General features: G+C 38.5%; 1 protein-coding gene across 1 annotated transcript; it reads right to left on the bottom strand.

The window, feature by feature from the left end:
* Positions 1-11,958: 11,958 nt before the first annotated feature.
* Positions 11,959-14,274, bottom strand: LOC103696412 (pentatricopeptide repeat-containing protein At5g56310-like). Its single transcript, XM_008778025.4, has one exon. The coding sequence runs from the start codon at positions 13,966-13,968 to the stop codon at positions 12,538-12,540; it is 1,431 nt and encodes a 476-aa protein (XP_008776247.1). The 5' UTR covers positions 13,969-14,274; the 3' UTR covers positions 11,959-12,537.
* Between the last annotated feature and the right edge of the window lie 561 nt (positions 14,275-14,835).

Raw genomic sequence — 14,835 nt, 5'->3', positions numbered from 1 at the left:
GTAGTATGTAGGTCTTTGAATTTAGGAAGCATGCTATCAAATTTGCTTTCTTGTATATTGATAAATTATTTGTACCAAGGTTTTGGAAAATGGTACAAGAGGGTCTGTTCAATTTTTTGAAAAATTAGTTCCAAACACATATTGACACACAGTACAAAACTATGTCCTATGTTGGTATGCTATGTACCAATGCTGATTTTTTGCTAGAATGGTATGTTACCACACGTACCGTCAATTGTTAGAACCTTAATTTGTACATTCCTTTGTCACAAATAGAATAAATCGATTCCTTTTGGAGCAAGGATGATACAAATACCCATATCTTTGGAAGTTGTGAGAAAATTGCTATCCTAATTGAAATTGCTAGCTATGCTCGCTTTTTGTTGAAGTTCTGGTGCTTCCGGGGCCATTCTTACCTCCTCTTAAATTCTCTCTTGAGATGACATTCTTTCTTGCAAAAAGCATTGCATTTTTTTATCTTTACACTTGGAGCAAGACCTTCCATTATCTTCATCATATTTCTTTGATATGCTCCCTTCCTCTCAATGAATCTGTATCGATGAAACTTTCAACATTTTCTCATGCTTGAAACTTTTCTTATTTCATTGACAAGAAGTGAAGCATGGCATTCTCCATTACACTCTCCATCTTCTACATTAACGTAATAACCAAGACTCTGTAGAATGGTAAAAGAGAATTGAGAAATTTAATGCCTTATCATTCTTTCGAAGATTATCCAAGCTATCCAACATTACTTGGTTCATGGATAGCTCCTAGAGTCAATGTAACAGCCATAGAACCTCATACAAAAAAACTAACTAGAAGTTATTATTTGGTTTCTTGGTCCTCTATAAATACTAAAAAAATTTTATAGCTGTTGAACTAAATGCATACATGTATTTCTCTCGTTTAAGCCTTGGCATCTCTACCAGGCTAAAGGTATATATCTGTGAGGACCCGTGCGGGCGTGTGTTTAGTCCCACATCAGTTATTCGCTGGGTAGATCTTAGGTACTTATAGAGGATCAAGTAATCCAAACAATACCTTCCGGCTAGCCATTTTGAGTGAGGTCCTGAGTTGTTACAAATGGTATCAGAGCGGATTCGGCCCATAACTTATGTGGACTAGGAGACACTGCAGCAAGGATCCATTGGGGTTGACCATGGACCGATCGTGGTGTTTGTGATTAGATTTGAATGGATTTGAATCCTTAGCCTGACGAGGACGTCAGGGCTTGAACGGGGGGAGTATGTGAGGACCCGTGCGGGCGTGTGTTTAGTCCCACATTAGTTATTCGCTGGGTAGATCTTGGGTACTTATAGAGGATCAAGTAATCCAAACAATACCTTCCGGCTAGCCATTTTGGGTGAGGTCCTGAGTTGTTACAATATCCCCAATCAAATTTAATTATAAATACCATGATTGGCCCGTGGTCAGTATTGTTGTTTCTTTTTTTTAAAGAACAGAGTGCTACTCTCAATTAATAATTAAAATATTACAATATTTAAAGTTTGAAAAATAACAACCCACTAACAACATGATCCGAAACTTGCTCCACGATTGCAAAGAATAAATAACAAAATAACTAATTCCTAAAAAACAGGAACAAACTTTGACACAATCAACTTGATAAAAACACGTGGAAATGTTTCAGTCTTGAAGCATTTTCCTAACACTCCTCCTTGCTTTAGGAGCTGCAAACACCAAGTCTTGACCTCAGAAACTCTAACTTGCAAGCAGGCAATGGTTTGGTTAAAATGTCTGCAACTTGATTTTCTGTTTTGCAGTAGACAAGAATCACATCTCCATGTTTCTGTACTTCCCTTAGGAAGAATAACTTGATGTTAAAATGCTTAGTCTTCCCACGAAACACGGGATTATGAGAGATAGCAATAGCAGCTTGGTTGTCAATAAGAATCTCTGTGCTTTCCTTCTGCTCCAGATTAAGATCAACTAAAATTTTCCTCAGCCATAAAGCTTGATTAACAGTAGCTGTTGCAGCAATAAACTCTGCTTCGATAGTGGATTGAGCTACAGTTTCTTGCTTCTTCGAGCTCCATGAAAAAACACCAGAGCCAAGAGTAAAACAGTAACCTGAAGTGCTCCTCATATCATCAATAGAACCTCCCCAGTCACTGTCAGAAATGCCAACCAGCTTGAACTCCTTGCTTCTTGTGAACTTAAACACCAAAATCACTTGTGCCCTTGACGTATCGAATCACTCTCTTGGCAGCCTTGAGATATAATTCACTTGCACAGTGCATGAATCGAGACAAAATACTTACAGCATTCAAGATATCAGGCCTTGTTGTTGTGAGATACATCAAGCAACCAATCAAACTCCTGAAATATCCTTCATCAACTTTGTCAGCACCATCTTCTTTGCACAGCTTCTCTTTTTGATTCATTGGAGTGCTTGCTGCCTTGCATTCCTCCATCTGAAACTTCTTCAGTATTTCCTTTGCATACTTCTTCTGATAGATGAAAACTTCACCTTGCCCTTGCTTGATCTCCATACCAAGGAAATAGGACATGAGCCCGAGATCTGTCATTTCAAACACCTTCATCATCTCCTGTTTGAAATTTTGAATATGATCTGCATTGTTTCCTGTAACCAGTAGGTCATCAACATACAGTGAAACAATAAGAATGTCAGTACCATTGTGCTTGACATACAAGGTTGTTCTGATAGACTTTTCACAAATCCCAAGTTCAGCTAACGTTCATCAATTTTGCTATACCAAGCTCTTAAAGCTTGTTTTAGACCATAAAAGGCCTTTTTGAGAAGACAGACTTTATCTCCTTCATCTTCCTTCACAAATCCTTCGGGCTGCTCAACATAAATTTCTTCCTGTAAGTAGGGGTGGCAAAATATGACCCCACCTGCCAACCCGATCCGTGTTCGACCCACCATAAACAGGTTTGGATTTGGCCTAAATATGTTCGGGTCGTAAACAGGTCGACCCGTTTAACCTATTTATTAATTGGATCGGATACGGGTTTTAGATGTCTGACCCGTTTAAACCATTTAACCGTTTAACTGTTGGGAAGATTAAACAGGTCTAAACAGGTTAAACGGGTTAAATAGGTTAAACAGGTCTAAACAGGTTAAACGGATCTAAACAGATCTAAACAGGACGGATTGGGCAGGTTAAACAGGTTGGGTTGGGCAGGTTAAACAGGTCTAAACATGTTAAATGGATCAGGTTGGGCAAACAGGTTAAACAGGTCGGGTCGGGTTGGGTAAACAAATTACCTGTTTATTAAACAGGTTAAACAGGTCGGGTCGAGTTACCTGTTTAATAAACAGGTCAGGTTCAGATTGTAATTTCTGATCTGTTTAATAAACAGGTCAGGTTCAGGTTTATAATTTTCTGACCCGACCTGCATGTGATCCGACCCGACCCGATTGCCACCCCTACCTGTAAGACACCATTTAAAAAAACTGATTTGACATCCAACTGGAACACTTTCCAGCCCTTTTGTGCAGTTATTGCAAGTAGTAACCTGATTGTGTCCAATCTAGCAATAGGAGCAAAAGTGTCAGAGTAATCAACACCAAAGATTTGGGCATACCCTTTAACCACAAGCCTGGCTTTGTGCTTGTTGATCGATCCATTAGCGTTAAGCTTGGTTCTAAACACCCACTTTACTCCAATTACCTTCCTGCCTTGAGGTCTGTCTACAAGGATCCAAGTCTTGTTCTTCTCTATCATTGACAGCTCCTCTTCCATTGCAGCTATCCACTTTTGATCCTTTTTTGCTTCAGCATAGTCAGCAGGTTCACACACAGCAACATTGCACCTTTCATAAACATCTGAGAGCAACCTTGTTCCTCTCACGGAAGCATCATCCACTGTTTCATTCTGCCAGTCATCTTCTTCTTCGATGCTTGAACCAGAAAACTTGAGTTTCAGCCCTGCCATGGTCTAACCCTTCTTCTCTGCATCATCCCAACTCCACTCTTCATCCTCCACGAAGTGAGCATCCCTGTTAACAACAATATTTCCGATTTGTGGTTGGAAAATTTTATAGGCCTTGCTGACAGTACTATAGCCTATAAAAATACCTGGTGAAGCTCTCCTATCAAGCTTGTCACGCTTGCTCTTTGGAACATGAGTGAAACACAAGCAACCAAATACTTTAAGGAATTTCAAAGATGGTTTATAACCATACCATGCCTGAAATGGTGTCTGTTCCTTCAATGCCTTTGTGGGAAGCCTGTTTTGAAGAAACACAGCCATATTTGCTGCCTCTGCCCAAAACCTCTTTGGCAAATTCTTCTCATGCAGCATGCATTTTGACATCTCCATGATGTATCTATTTCTCCTTTCACTAACTCCATTCTGCTGAGGAGTATAAGAGGCTGTAAGCTGATGCTCTATACCTGCATCTTCACGAAACTTGTCAAATTCTGCCGAAGTGTACTCCTTCCCATTGTCAGACCTTACAATTTGAATTTTGCAGCCACTTTCATTCTCAACTCTTGCCTTGAACTTCCAAAAAACTTGAGCTACTTCTGATTTAAACTTCAAGAAAAAAATCCAGCACATCCTGGTGAAGTCATCAATAAAGGTAATATAATAGAGACTACCTTTTAAAGAAGGTGTTCTTTGAGGGCCTGCAACATCCGTGTGGATGAGCTGCAATTTGTGAGTGGCTCCCCAGGTTGACTTCAGGAATGGCTTCCTATTTTGCTTTCCAAACTGACATGCTTTACAGTTTGGTAGGTGATCATCAAGTTCTGGAAGATCTTCTACCATCAACTTGGACTTCATTTGCAGCAGGCCTTGGTGGTGATAATGTCCGAGCCTCTTGTGCCACACTTCTGTGATATTTCCTTTGGCTGGAAAGGCCAATTGCTCCTCCAATGGATTGAGTGAAAAACTCTTCCCTTTCATTTCCACTTTGAAGATTTCTTGATCAGCTGCATCTTTAATTAGGCAATATTTGTCTTTGAAAACAACTTTGAAACCTATTTGAATCAGTTGGCCAACACTTAACAAGTTTTGATCAATTTCAGGAACAAAAAAACATCGAGAATGAGCTTTGTACCTGAATAGCTTGCAATTGCAACTGTCCCCATTCCTTTGACTGAGATATAGTCACCATTTCCAATTCTGATTTTGGTGATATTTGTTGGCCTCAAGTCTTTGAAAAGTTCCTTGTCATAGGTCATATGATTGGTGCAACCACTGTCAATCAGCCAACTTTCACTTGATTTGCTGCCAGTGAAACATGTAGCCACGAACAGTTGATCCTCCTCCTCTTGATCAGCAATCTTAGCCTCTTCACCATGTTGTTGGTTCCTGTTTTTGCAGATTACAACTTCATGCACCATTTGGTTGCATTTGGTGCACTTGACGTCTGGTCTTCTCCAACATTTGAAAGGAGGATGACCCTTTCTGCCGCAGTGTTGACATGGAGGATAAGAACCCTTCTTGACTCCTGCTTTGTTGTTGGCTGAAGGTTCTCCAGTAGGATTTTGATTCTTCTTGAAAAACTTCTTCTTGTTGTTGTTCCTCGCATTCTCATGATGTTTGGCTGGCAAGGCTCCTTCAACAGCACCTTCTTGTCTCATGGCTCTTCTTTGCTCCTGTGCTTGCAAAGCATTGAGAATCTCTGCAAGAGTGATTTGAGTCAGATCCTTGGTATTTTCCAAGGCTGAAATAGATGCCTCAAATTTTTCAGGCACTGTTACAAGAATTTTTTCAACAATTCTTGAGTCCTTAAACGCAGAACCAAGTAATCTGATTCAGTTTGCAATGTCCAGTAACCTATCAGAATACTCTTTAATTGACTCTATTTCCTTCATCTTCTGCAGCTCGAATTCTCGAATCAAGTTTAGCACACGCATTCCTTTGATTCTTTCATCTCCCTCATACTCTGACTTGAGATAATTCCATATCTCATATGCTGACTTTAGAGTCATAATCCGAGTGAAGATAGTAGATGAGACTGCAGCGAACAAGCAGGCCTTTGCCTTGGATTTCTTTGTCTTCTTCTCCTTCTGCGATTTGATCTGCACCATGGTAGGATTGTTTGGGAGAGCAGGAATTTCATAATCCTCTTCCACTGCTTCCCAAATATCCAAAGCTTCCATATACGCCTCCATACGAACTGCCCAAACCTGGTAGTTGTCTCCATCAAACACCGGTGGAGAAATTGAAGAGAAACTGGAACTTGCTTCTACGTCCATGACACAGCAACCTCACACACTCACTCACAGATCCCTTAAGAAGAGTGCTCTAATACCAATTGTTGTTTCTTTTTTTTAAGAACAGAGTGCTACTCTCAATTAATAATTAAAACATTACAATTTTTAAAGTTTGAAAAATAACAACCCATAACAACATGATCCGAAACTTGCTCCACGATTACAAAGAATAAATAACAAAATAACTAATTCCTAAAAAACAGGAACAAACTTTGACACAATCAGTTTGACAAAAACACGTGGACATGTTTCAGTCCTGAAGCATTTTCCTAACAGTCAGCCCCAAATATATTATGCTACAGTATTTTTTAGTCCATATGGGTTGTAGGCTAAGTCCACTCTAATTTTATTTCTCACAACTCAAAACCCTATCCAAAAACATTAGTTAATAGGTTTTGTTTAGATTTCTTGACCCTACATAATTACCCATGATCTCCTAAACATGCAATGAAATACACGCCCGTATGGATCCTTACATGCATTCATCCGAATTAAATATACACCCACTTGAAGATATTGATGCTTTCAATTTGAATTAAAATTTAAGAAAATTACTAATATTTATAAAAATTAGAAATTAGAACAAAATTCTTTCATAACTGGATAGGAAATAATCATTAAGTGAACTTTGGTTCAAAAAAAATTATTTCAAAATTTATATATTTTTTCTGGCTAATCATGAGAAGTGAGAAAGTAGACCTGACCACGGTTCGGGTCTAACCGGGGAACCGGACCGGAACCGGAACCGTGTCTCACGGTTCTTAACCGAACCGGAACCGTGTCTCACGGTTCTTAACCGAACCGGAACCTTGAGGAATACAGTTCGGTTAAGGTTCCAGGTCTGATGGAACCGAACCGAAACCGAACCGAAACCGGCAGTTCGGTTCCAGTTCGAATCGAAAAAATAACTATTTTACCCCTCCTAACAACTAAAAAACTGCTAGTTTGAGGGGCATTTTGGGAAACGACTATTTTACCCCTTCTAACAACTAAAAAATGGCTAGTTTGAGGGGCATTTTGGGAAACAAAAATTATCCGCAACACTATATATACCTCTCCAAATCAATTTTTTCACCACACCATTTAATCTTCCAATCTCTCTCTCTCTCTCAATTTTTCGCTCTCTCAATCATTCAATCTATTCCAATTCTCTACACATTCCATAACCTTCCCATATTTTCATTTTTTCCAATCCAATTATCAAAAATGTCTTCCTCCCGCTCAAATAAAGCCAAGAAAATATATATTCCAAATCCAAATTCTTGGGATCCAAATTACCGACCCCTCTATTGATGAGTTTGATTTAACTTAATCTCCTGAAGATATTGATCCAAATTATGAGGCAAATCTACAAGAATTGCATCCAAATGCAGCTACTCAAGAAAGTCATTCTACAGTTCCGCCATCAAATCCACAATCAAAAGGAAGGGCTCCAAAATCCGACATATTTGTCAAACATTTCAAGAAAGTGGAACTTCCAGATGGTTTATGGCAAGTAATTTGCAACTACTGCAGTCACATATTCAAATTTAAACACGGTGGTGGATATGGATGGTTCACCAAGCACCTTAATAGCAAGCATGCAACAGAAGTAGGCATCGATCGCTCACAAACACAAATGATCGGGTACACTGCATCTAGTCCTTCTCCTCACTTATTTCAATATAATGATGCAAAATATAGGAATTCATTAGCAAAAATGGTTTCAGCAATGCATTTGTCATTCAGATTTTCTGAACATCCTGAATATGTTGCTATGACTCAAGAAGCTTTACAACCTGCTGCTAAACGAATTCCTAGGACTACACTCGTACGTGTTATAGTTAAATTATATAAAAAAGGCAAGCATGATTTATCTAAATTTTTTTCATCTTTTAATGGAAATGTTTCTTTATGTTCTGATATATGGAGTGATCATTGGCAAGTCCATTCATATATGGGTATCACATGTTATTGGATCGATGATGAATGGCAAATGCAAAAAAGAATTATTGCTTTAGAGTTTTTGATGAAAGACACACTACTGAAAATATTTTGAAACTAATAAAATTATGTTTTGGACAAGTATAATTTAGTTTATAAAGTATTTTCAATTTCTTATGATAATGCATCATCAAATACTGCTTCAATTTCTCATCTTGAAAAACTTTGTAAACCCTCATTTGGTGGTAAATATTTTCATATACGATGTGCATGTTACGTTTTAAATTTATGTTTTCAAGATGCTTTAAAATTCCTTGGTCAGTATCTTCAGCCAATTAAAAATGCATTAGAGTATATATGGTTTCGTCCACAAATTATGAAGGAGTGGTTTTCTTTTTGTCGGCTTCATAATATGAGGCCAAAAAAATTTCCTAAAGATGTTCCAAATCGTTGAAATTCCACGTATGAAGTTTTAAATGAAACTTTTCCTTACAAAGAATTATTATGTACTTTTATTGCAAATAATGTTTCTAGTGTGGTTTTATTTCCTCAGCAGTGGGATGTTTGCAAAAAAATTATGGCCGTTTTAAAAGTTTTTAATGATGCTACTAATAATTTATCTAGTATTTATTATCCTACTGCTCATTTACTTGTTTTAGAATGTGTTAATATTGCTGATGCTATTAAAACTTTTGAGAAAGATAATGATTTGCAAGCTCCTATTTCTGCGATGAAAGTAAAATGGCTTAATTATTATAAAAATATTCCACCTCTTAATCTTGTTGCATCTATTTTTGATCCACGTAGTAAATTAGATGGTTTGACAGATTATCTAAATGTATATTATAGTTGTTTAGGTCCTTTTGAAGAAGATATTGATGTTTTAAATATTATTTTTACTGTTAAAAATAATAATATTAATTTATATAATGAGTACAATGCAAAATATGGTAAAAATATCACCCCTCAACAATCCAGTAATATTGGAGGCATTGGAGATGTTGCAAATCTTAGCGCTGCACAGCAAATAATTTTGCAACGCCAAAAGTGCCCGAGGAGTTCATCAAATTCTAGTGTGGAACTTGATTATTATCTAACCACTTCTTTTGAGTTTGGTGATAGCATTTCAGGTTAACAATTTCCAATATTAAAGTGGTGGAAGGAGCATTCAAACCAATTTCCAGTCCTCTCGGCATTTGCTAAGGAGATTTTAGCTTGCCCATGCTCAACCGTTGTTGTTGAGCAAACATTCAGTGTTGGAGGTCAAATCTTAGATGAGCGACAATCTTGTTTAAGGCCGAATAACTTGGAAGCTCAAGCATGTGTTGACGATTGGAGAAAGGCAGAACGTAGATTACAAGATAACACATTTGAGGACAGTGAAGACTTATTTGATATTGGAACTAGTGGATCGTCTTCAGTCGGCAGCAATGATAGTGATTGATCATTGAGGTAAGGAGGTTAATTGCTCAACCATGAAGATAAGTGAACTACGAGGGCTTTGATTCCTCTAAACCCCAAGAGGATACGTAGGCAGCTTAATTTTAATTCAGTTCAAGTCTAATTTTTTCTTTTTTTTTATTTATAATAAAATAAATTAGTTCCAAATTTATTTAATGTAACTTATTATTTTTTTATAATGTTATCTAGTTGTATTATTAAAATTTACTTTGATAGTAAATAATAAAATGAGGTACAAATTATCATTTTGTATTAATTACACAATCTATTTGTATTTAAATTTTTTTTCAAAATTAATTACACAATCTATTTTTTTAAAAATTTTTATAATTTATGTTAAAAAATCGGAATCGGAACCGTCTAGAACCAGAACCGGAACCGGCGGTTCTAGAACCGGAACCGAACTGACTATTTTCAGTTCGGTTAAGGTTCTAGGTTTTTGTGGAACCGGAACCGGTGGTTCCGGAACCGTGGTCAGGTATATGAAAAAGTACTTCATTGAAGATTCTTTATTGATTATTTAATTTGTTGGTGCATGTCATAATGAGTTGATTGCTGATCTAACTTAGAAAGCTGGCATTCTTTGGTGATCAATTTCTCTGAGTACTTGGAGCAAAATATAGTTGAGTGCATTTTCTATAGGTTCCTTCCCATGCTTCTTGCTGTGAGATAGAATGCTAGGGTCAGTCTGGCTTGAAGGGATAATCCTTCTTGGTACAAGCTGTGGAGGACATCTGGGACAAACTTGAGAACAAAAAATGATGGGCATCAGGGTTTTAAAAACTTGTTGCTTTGGCTGATAACTGATTGATAACTAAGAAAAAATATTCTTTAAGTAAGCTTTTACATATAGAAATAAAATTATACCCATTCATGAGTTGTATAATACACACCCAAAAAAAAGGAAGAAAAATGCTTAAGCAATCTCTTCCTTCTAAAAGTTACACCCTCAAAAACACCATACTGATATCACCATAATCCATCAAATGATCCATTTTAAATAAATCATATGTGAAACTTAATATCATAACACTATTTACACTTCCTGATTACAGGAACCAGATCTTCTCTGTCTCAGCTACAAAACAAGCTGCCCCTAGCATATATTATCATAACTATAAAGAGGTATAAACTAATCCAATTTGTCGAAGAACAATGCAATAACCCACATCCGAGACTGCAACTCAAAACTCAATTTAAACCATACTATTTTTTTTTAAGGGATAAGGAGGGCAAAAAGCCCTGGTATTATTAAAAGAACTATACTACTTAAGTTCAACTTAATTATCTCCTGCCTGCTCAAGTTTCCAAATACCATATTCCCATTAAACTCCTGTCAGACTGTTGCTAATTAGTTGTTTCACTGTTTCACCGAACCCGGTTCAACCAGACTCGAATCTAATCCAACACGACCTATTGGCACCTCTAGTTTTAACCAAGATGAGTCTTTTCCATATGATGACTGCGCTCAGATCACCAGATGTTTCTATAGGTGGATCTTATTTTTTCTTTTCTTTTTGTTTTTCATGTAGCCCTTTTCATCGAAAGTTCTTTAACTCCAAACATGAGGCTGGCTCAATATCATGTTACAAATCTAACCGGTACACCAAACCTTATGATCCAAATTCATCAATTCTTATTGAATTATGGATGTAATACTGAGATAAGGAAACAATTTGGAATTTAGAATTGTTGCAGTAGCTATGGATGGGGGATGTTCTTAAACTGGTGATCGAATGCCCATGTGTATTTCACCAGGTCTGGCAATCGCAGTGAGACTGCAAAAAAAGAGGGATTGTTCTCCAATTTGCTGTAACAGTAAACTACTGTGATTGCAATATGTTGGCATCTAAACTGACTCTCTAAAATTACTCCATCCCAATTCATCAAATCCAAGCATAGTAACCTTAAATGGATTCATTTCCATCTACATTCTGTAAAGGTTGTTTCTTTTTTCTCCCTTTCTGAAGCAGGCAACAATGTATGCACAAATTTAGATCTTTGAAGTTGTCTTCATCTCTCTTTCTATTATTACTATTATTACTATAACTATCATTATCATTACCATTATCATTATTATTAATATTAAACTCCACACTCTAGCTGCAATATCTCACCCATGTTTGGAGTTTCTTCTCAATTGTTCTCAGTCTTGCCCTTCCAACAACATTTATTTAGACTCGAACAAAATCCTTAAATGTCTCCTCCTTGCTGTGTCTTTAGATTGTTGCTTACCTTCAAAGAACCTATAGAATTGAGAAAAATCTACATACCAATTATTAACATGAACAATGATAGAAATTCAAAATTTAGAAAGACCAGCCAAGAGAAACTGACAAGATAGAATACGAATTGGATTGGCCAAACAAATAACGTTCAACATAGAAGTTCAGATGACAACAGCGGTTCAATCTTATAAATGAAGTCAGTTATTTATGCTTAGTTTTCTTCGTATCACAAACTGACTGAAATATAGAAGCTACTCACATTAATACAGAGAGCAAATGCATGAATTGTGGCATATGGTAATCCAATTCCCATAAAAACCTTGATTAACTCAATATCCTACAAAATTTCCTTGATTTGATTGATTCACAGATTTTTTGCTTTCCTCTTAGTTCTCTGATTCTATCCATTGAAGAAGATCAAACCCTCAGCATATGATAGAAATTTATATCTCTTCGCTGCATAGCACCCATCTCAGTTGCCTTCTCAAAGTTTCTTGAAACCAAATACTCCAGGGGACAAGACCTTGCATTTTGTAGGCTGCTTTCAATAACGAAGTAGAGCACTTGTTTTATCTTTGGGATGTGCATAAATTATGACAATTACCAGCTTACGTATTAGGCATTCTTGTGTCATGAGAACAATAGTCGGCCTAATTTTTTCCAACTTCGGCATAGGCAATCAGGTAGGTAGACATACAAATCATTCGACTACCGATCACCATCCACACAACTCCATCCAGGAATCTTCTTCAATCCTCCATCCCTCATCACTTTTCTCAACCTCACTACATCCTGCCATCTCCCCACCTCCGCATACATATTGGATAGAACAATGTACACCCCGTGGTTATCGGGCTCCAATTTGATTATCTCCTGCACCACCCTCTCTGCAATCTCGATATTCCCATAATTCTTACAGGCTGTCAGCAGAGCTCCCAAGACCACAATATCTGCTCGCCATTTCATTCCCTGAATCAACTCCTCTGCCTCCAGCAGCTTCCCGCTCCGCCCTAGAAGATCAACCATGCATCCGTAGTGCTCTACTTTCGGCTCAATCCCATAATCCTTCTTCATCGAATCAAAAATCTGCCGACCCACTTCAAGTAATCCAGCATGACAACAAGCCGACAAGACACCGACGAAAGTAATATCATTGGGCCGGACCGCTGCCTTTTCCAGTTCCCAGAACAGATCAAGAGCATCTTTGACATGTCCATGGTGAGCCAATCCACAAATCATCGCATTCCACGTCGCAGTATTCTTCTCTGGCATTTCCCTAAACAATTCAAGCGCGATCGAGATCGCACCGTTCTTGGCATACATATCCACCAAAGCCGTCCCAAGAATCACTCCCACCTCAATCCCCTTCTCCTTTATATACAAATGAATCTGCTTCCCCAAGTCCAGCCCACCTGATCGGGCACAAGCCGACAGCACCGACGCCAGAGTGGCATCGCCCGGTTCGACACCCGTCTGAATCATCCGATCAAAGAGAACCAAAGCTTCATTGGAGCAGAAATTATGAACATACCCGCTGATCATCGTTGTCCAAATTATCAAATTTCTCTCAGGAGCTTCATCGAACAACCGGCGGGCACCATGCACGAGCTCGCATGCCGCGTAGCAGCGCACCAACCCATTGATGACATACAAATCCGAATCCAGACCGTGTTTCAAGATATGTGCTTGGAGCTGCTGGGAGGTGGAGAGAGAATGGACGTTGACGCAGGCCTTGAGGACAAAAGGGAAGGTGTGCTTGCCCGGCGGCAAGCCGAGCATCTTCATCCTGATGTAGAGGTGGATGGCGTCGGATGGGGAGGGGGAGTCGGCGAGGGCGCGGATGAGGGTGTTCCACATGAAGGAGTTGGGGTCGGGGGTGTGGGCGAAGAGGGCGAGGGCGTGGTGGAGGTCGCCGGAGGGGGAGAGGGCCGCGGAGGCGAGGAGGCGGCTGGCGGCGTAGTTGTCGTGGATGCGGCCGGACACGACCATCTGGGCGTGGACTTGGAGGAGCTGCTTCATGGAGGAGCAGCGGTCGGCGAGGAGCGAGAGGGGTGGCGGTTTGATCGCTTTGGACGGAATGGTTGCTGAGTGGAAGGAAGGCAGGGGGAATTTGAAGAGGGAGTTGAGTCTTGTTGGCATGAGTATTTGAACGCAAAAGAACAAGAAAAAGGAGGGAAGTACGAGTAGGAAAGCCTGGCGCAGGGAGGGCCATTTTTCTAACCCTTTACAAATATTTTTAGATAAAATAGGGAGATATAGTAAAAAAAAATCGAAAAACTGTTTTAGTTTTATCCGAAATCTAAAATTGCTCTTTAGTTCTGATCAGTCCAAGTCCAACCCAAACAGGACGGGTTTTACCTGATCCATAACAAATTCGAGATAGATGAACATGCTCTAAAATCTATCCGAATATTATCACTTTACAAATCCCCTCAATGAGGCAATTAAAAAATTATATAAAAAATTAATTTATATAGCTTTATTTGATCTGATCCATTCCATCTATTCTATCACGCTCTCTACTCGCCCTGCCACATTCAGAGCCATATCGGACGGGTATAAGTATCGAACAGGTACAGATAATAGTCTGCCGAACCTGCTGCCATCTCTAGCATAAAGAAATCAAAAGGTGGTTGGCGATTCTTTTCTTTATTTTTTAACAAAAGAAAGAGGTAGAGATCTACGACGGTTTGTAGGTTTGATGATTAGCTAAGCAATAGATAGGCATTCTACCAATCCACTAATGTACTGCACCAATCCACGACTTCCATAGCTAACAAGTCATCTTTGGTAGCATTATTTTCAAAAACACCTGAAGAATACCTATACCTACAGGCAAGTTGAATTTTTGTCTTTAATCTGTGTTTGGTGTGATCAAAAGAAAGATGCTAAAGATGATCACTGTATATTTCACCAATCAACTAGTGCCATGTAGAATTGGATGCATCATTTATTTGTTGATTCATTAGGATTTTTGAATTGTATGGAGAAACACAAACAAGCTAT

This window comes from Phoenix dactylifera, chromosome 14 (assembly GCF_009389715.1).
Source record: "Phoenix dactylifera cultivar Barhee BC4 chromosome 14, palm_55x_up_171113_PBpolish2nd_filt_p, whole genome shotgun sequence".
Classification (NCBI taxonomy): Eukaryota; Viridiplantae; Streptophyta; class Magnoliopsida; order Arecales; family Arecaceae; genus Phoenix; species Phoenix dactylifera.
Note: the sequence above shows the minus strand (reverse complement) of the source record. Positions and strands in the feature narration are given on the sequence as shown.